General features: G+C 41.6%; 1 protein-coding gene across 1 annotated transcript in view; it reads right to left on the reverse strand.

The window, feature by feature from the left end:
• Nucleotides 1-3,199: 3,199 nt before the first annotated feature.
• LOC130587289 (zinc finger protein 395-like) overlaps nt 3,200-6,107 on the reverse strand; it is a 14,059-nt gene continuing 11,151 nt past the window's right edge. Inside the window, exons 7-9 of the mRNA XM_057388265.1 lie at nt 5,288-5,492; nt 3,422-3,522; nt 3,200-3,335 (exon numbers count right to left, since the gene is read on the reverse strand). Coding sequence (XP_057244248.1) covers nt 3,224-3,335; nt 3,422-3,522; nt 5,288-5,492 — 418 coding nt within the window. The 3' untranslated portion in view covers nt 3,200-3,223. The remainder of the gene's footprint in view (nt 3,336-3,421; nt 3,523-5,287; nt 5,493-6,107) is intronic.

The raw sequence follows: 6,107 nt of genomic DNA on the forward strand, positions 1-6,107 counted from the left end.
GAGTTCAAAGAACCCCAAAATTCGGGTCCAAAAAACCCAAAATTTCATCAAAAAAACCCCAAAATTTCATCCAGAAACCCCAAAATTTGGGTTCAAAAAACCCCAAATTCCATCAAAAACCCCCAAAATTTCATCAAGAAACCCCAAAATTCGGGTTCAAAAAAACCCCAAATTCTGCTTTAAAAACCCCAAAAATTCATCAAGAAACCCCAAAATTCGGGTTCAAAAACCCCAAAAAATTCTGCTTTAAAAACCCCCAAATTCCATCAAAACCCCCAAAATTGGGTTCCAAGGACTGCACAGACCCCGCGCGCTCTCATTTCCATTTTTTTTTATTTCTTTACAAAATAAATTTTATATTTTTTTCTCTCTGCTGTAAAAACAAAGTTTTGCTCTTTTTTTCCGTGTTTTTTTCCCGGTTTTTTTTGGCTTTTTCCTGGTTTTTTTTTTGGAAAGAATAAAAATATTTGGAAGACTCAGAAAATTTTATGGGAATTTTGTGGGATTTGGGAGGGAATTTCCTGGGATTTGGATGGAATTTTATGGGATTTGGGAGGGAATTTTATGGGATTTGAGTGGGAATTTTATGGGATTTGGGCGGGAATTTCCAGGGACTTGAGCAGGAATTTGGATGGGAATTTCTTGGGATTTTGGCGGCAATTTCCTGGAATTTGGATGGAATTTCCTGGGATTCAAACAGGAATTTTTTGGGATTTGGGAGAGATTTTTTGGGATTTGGGCAGGAATTGTATGGGATTTGGGTGGGAATTTTTAGGGATTTCAGTGGGAATTTTATGGGATTTGGGCGGGAATTCCCAGGGATTTGGGTGGGAATTTTCTGGAATTTGAGCGGGAATTTTTAGGGGTTTCAGTGGGAATTTCCCGGGATTTGGGCGAGAATTTCCTGGGATTTGAGTGGGAATTTTATGGGATTTGGGCGGGAATTTCCTGGGATCCAAATGGGAATTTTCTGGGATTTCGATGGGAATTTTCTGGGATTTGGGAGGCAATTTCCCAGGATTTCGGTGGGAATTTTTGGAGATTTTGATGGGAATTTTATTGGATTTGGGCAGAAATTTTATGGGATTTCGGTGGGAATTTCCTGGGATTTGGGTGGGAATTTTATGGGATTTGGGCAGGAATTTCCCGAGATTTGAGCAGGAATTTCCAGGGATTTGGGCAGGAATTTGAATGGGAATTTCCCGGGATTTTGGCGGCAATTTCCTGGAATTTCGGTGAGAATTTCCCGGGATTTGGGTGGAATTTCCTGGGATTCAAACAGGAATTTTTTGGGATTTGGGCGGGAATTTTATGGGATATGGGCCAGAATTTGGGCGGGAATTTCCCAGGGTTTGGGTGGGAATTTTTTGGGATTCAGGCAGGAATTCCCTGGGAATTGGGCGGCAATTTTCTGGGATTTGATGGAAATTTTTGGGGAATTCTGAGACTGATCCGATCACCCAATCCCAAAAATGCAAACGTGGGATTCTCCCAATTCCCATTTTGAAGGAATTCTGACAATTCCCAAATCCCTAAAACCCAGTCGGGATCCCAGAATTGCTCCAGCGATCGGAATTCCCTCAAATCCCAACAAATTCCTTAAAAATATTCCCAAAACTTTGGAATTCCAGGATTTTTGAGGTCTTTTCCCACCCACCCCATTCCGTGATTCCAGTGAAATATTTTGGGATGCAAAAGGAATTTTTTCCCATCCCTAAATCCCTAAAAGTCCTGATTTTGAAGGATTTTTTTCCCAAAATTCCCACATTTTTCCCTAAAAACTCCCACGGGTTTTTCCCCCATTTCAATTTTTTGGGATTTTTCTTTTTTTTTGGAGGGAAAAAAAAAAGGAATTCCTGATTCCCGATCCCAAAAAATCCTCTCCCGCTTTTCCTGGGATATTCCAGGATTTTTTTTTTTTAAAGCTTTGATCGTTCCCGACCTTTTTTGAGGATTCGAGGGATTTGGGAATTCCTGGAATTCCATGGGAATTCTGGGATTTCTACGGGAATTTCTGCAGGAAATTTCTGGATTTTCATGGAATTCCTGGATTTCCGTGGGGATTTTTCAATTCCTGTGGGAATTTCTGGGATTTCTGTGGAAATTCCCAAATTTCTGTGGAAATTTCTGGATTTCCATGGGAATTCCTGGATTTCCGGGAGATTTCCTGGATTTCCATGGGAATTTCCCGATTTCTGCGGGAATTCCCAGATTTCTGCAACGACTTCCGGATTTCCACAGAAATTCCCAGATTTCTGCAGGAAATTCCTGGATTTTCATGGAATTCCTGGATTTCCATGGGAATTTCTTGACTCCTGTGGGAATTTCTGTGGGAATTCCCAGATTTCTGCAGGAAATTTCTGGATTTCTGCGGGAAATTATGGATTCCCATGGGAATTCCCAGGTTCTTGCAGGAATTCCCCAATTTCCATGAGAATTCCCAGATTTCTGCAGGGATTTCTGGAATTCTGTGGGAATTTCCAGATTTCCATGGGAATTTCTGGATTTCTGTGGGGATTTCTGTGGGAATTCCCAGATTCCTGTAGAATTTCCAGATTTCTGGGAAGATTTCTGGATTCCTGTCAGAATGTCCGTGGGAATTCTCAGATTTCCATGGCAACTTCTGGATTTCTGTGGGAATCATCGGATTTCCATGGGGATTTCTCAATTCCTGTAGGAATTTCTGGGATTTCCACGGGAATTCCTGGATTTCCATGAGGATTGTTGGATTCCTGTGGGAATTCCCGGATTTCTGCATGGATTTTTCAATTCCTGTGGGAATTCCCGAATTTCCATGAGAATTCCTGGATTTCTGTGGGAATTTCTGTGGAAATTTCCAGATCTCCATGGGAATTTCCTGATTCCTGTGGGAATTCTTGGGTTCCTGCGTGGATTTCTGAATTCCTGTGGGAATTTCCATGGGAATTTCCGTGGGAATTTCCCAATTCCTGTGGGAATTCCCAGATTTCCACGGGGATTTTTAGATTCCTGTGTGAATTCCCAGATTTCCATGGGAATTCCCGGATTTCCATGGGAATTCCCAAATTTTCAGGGGGATTTCCTGATTCCTGTGGGAATCCTCAGATTTCTGTGTGGATTTTTCAATTCCTGTGGGAATTTCCATGGGGGGTTTTCAATTCCTATAGGAATTTCCAGATTTCCTGTGTGAATTCCCAGATTTCCATTGCAATTCCCATATTTTTTTGGGAATTTCCTCTGGAATTCAGTCCAGGAAGCGCTGGCAGGCCTTTTTCCAGCGGCACGCCGTGCACCACTGCTCGCGGTGCTCCACCCCGTAAACCTTCCGGCACTTCTTGGCCTCGCCACGGCTTTTCCTGGGAAAAAAATGGGAATTTTGGGATTTATGGGAATTCAGGGACAGGGAGGGTTCCCGGGATTGGGGAAAAGCGGGAATTGTCACCTGGAGCCGGGGCCGGCGCGGGGAGGGGAGGCCACGAGGAGCTGAGGGGGGAACAGCGACGGCGAACGGGGATCGGCGAGAGACAGAGAGCGGCTGCGAACCTGGAAAAAATGGGAAAAATGGGAAAAATGGGAAAAATGGGAAAATCAGGGAAAATGGGGAAAATTGGGGGAAATGGGGAAAAATTAATCGGGAAAGACGGGAAAAATCAAAAAAATTGGGAAAAATAATCAGAAAAAATTAATCAGGGAAAAAAAAAAATCGGGAAAAATCAGGAAAATTGGGAAAAAACAATCGGGAAAAAAAAGGGAAAATCAATAGGGAAAAATCGGGAAAAATCGGGAAAAATCAATTGGGAAAAATCAATCGGAAAAAAAGGGAAAAAAAGGGGAAAATTGGGAAAAATCAATCGGGAAAAATGGAAAAAATCAATAGGGAAGAATAAGGGAAAAAACAATTGGGGAAAAGGGGAAAATATCAGAAAAATCAGGGGAAATTGGGGAAAATCAATCGGGAAAATTCGGGGGAAAAAATCAGAAAAGATGGGGAAAAATTGGGGAAAATAATTGGGAAAAAATGGGAAAAATCAATCTGGAAAAAAATGGGAAAAATCAAGTGGGAAAAATAATTCAGGAAAAATGGGGAAAAATCAATCAGGAAAAATCGGGGATATCAGGAAAATGGGGTAAAATGGGAAAAATTGGGAAAAAGGGGAAAAACAGGGAAAAATGGGAAAAACGGGAAAAAATGGGAAAGAAGGGAAAAATAGCGAAAAAACGTGAAAATTCAATCGGGGAAAATTGGGGAAAAATCAGGAAAAATCAGGATAAAATGGGAAAAATCAGGAAGAATCAGGAAAAAATGGGAAAAATCAGGAAATAATTTGGAAGAATCGGGAAAAGTCGGTGAAATCAATCAGGAAAAATTGGGAAAAAAAATCAGGAAAGATTGGGAAAAACTGGGAAAATCAATCAGGGAAAATGAAAAAAAAAAACGGGGAAAATCCATTGGGAAAAATAGGGAAAAATCCAACAGGAAAAATCATTCAGGAAAAATCATGAAAAATTGGGAAAAATTGGGGAAAACGAGAAGAATCAGGAAAAATCAGGAAAATCATTGGGAAAAATTGGGGAAAATTGGGGAAAAAGGGAAAAATCGGGAAAATGGGATTGAGGGAATCCCAAATGGGATCTGATCCTAAAATGGGGAAATGGGATTGAGGGAGGGATTCCCAATGGGATCCGATCTCAAAATCCGGAAAGGGATGAAGGGAGGGATTCAATCCCAATGGATGGGGATCTGATCCCAAAATGGGGAATAATGGGAATGAGAATATCAGAAATATTGGGAATAAGGGGAATAATGGGAATGAATAATGGGAATAACAGGAATTCCGGAAATAAGGGGAAAAACGGGAATAATGAGAATAATGGGAATAACGGGAATAACGGGAACAAGGGGAATGATGGGAATAAGGGGAATCCCGGGAATAATGGGAATAACGGGAATATTAGGAATAACAGGAATTAGGAGACTGGGAATAATGGGAATAATGGGAACAAGGGGAATCCCGGGAATAAGGGGAATAACAGGGAATAACGGTGATAACGGGAATAATGGGAATAACGGGAACAAGGGGAATAACGGGAATATTGAGAATAACAGGAATTAGGGGAATGGGAGTAATGGGAATAATGGGAACAAGGGGAATCCCAGAAATAAGGGGAATAACGGGAATAATAGTGATAATGGGAACAACGGGAATAATGGGAATAACAGCGATAATGGGAATGGGGAAATAACGGGAACAAGGGGAATAACGGGAATTCCAGGAATATCGGGAATTCTGGGAATTGCAGGACTCACCGGAGCCAGCGGGGGCAGCGCCGAGGCCCAGCTGATGCTGGTGAAGATGTGGGGGGACACCGGGATTTGGATGGACGGGAGAGCCTGGAGGGAAAAACGGGAATGGGATCGGGAATGATCCTCTGGGAATGTCCGGGGGAATGATCCCATTGTTTGGGAATGACCCCAATCCTGTGGGAATGACCCCAATCCCGTGGGAATGACCCTGTTCACATGGGAATCTCCCCATTTCTGTGGGAATCCCCATTCAGGAATATCGGGAATATGAAGAATATAAGGAATATCGGGAACATTGGGAATATTGAGAATGAATATGGGGAATATGTGAATATGGGGTAATGGGGAATATGGGGAATATGGGGAATATTGGGGAATATGGGGAATGTTGGGGAATGTTGGGAATATGGGAAATATTGGAAATACGAGGAATATGGGGAATATGAGGAATATGGGGAATATTGAGAATATCACGAATACCGGGAATATGGGGATTTTTGGGACCATTGGGAATTTGGGGAATAGGGGGAATACTGGGAATGTGGAGAATATGGGAATATGGGCAACATGGGAATATGGGGAATATGAGAAATATTTGGAATATGGGGAATATGAGAATATGGGAAATATCGGGAATATGAGGAATATTGGGAATATGGGAATAATGGGGAAAAAGCAAGAAAAAGGATAAGAAAAGAATAAGAAAAGAATAAGAAAAGCAGAAGCAGGAAAAAAAGGAGAAAAAAAGAGGAAAAAAGGAAAAAAGGAAGAAAAAAGGAAGAAAAAAGGAAGAAAAAAGGAAGAAAAAAGGAAGAAAAAAGGA

The sequence above is a fragment of the Malurus melanocephalus genome, unplaced genomic scaffold (assembly GCF_030028575.1).
Source record: "Malurus melanocephalus ecotype Western Australia unplaced genomic scaffold, MMel_1.1 scaffold_1720, whole genome shotgun sequence".
Taxonomy (NCBI): Eukaryota; Metazoa; Chordata; class Aves; order Passeriformes; family Maluridae; genus Malurus; species Malurus melanocephalus.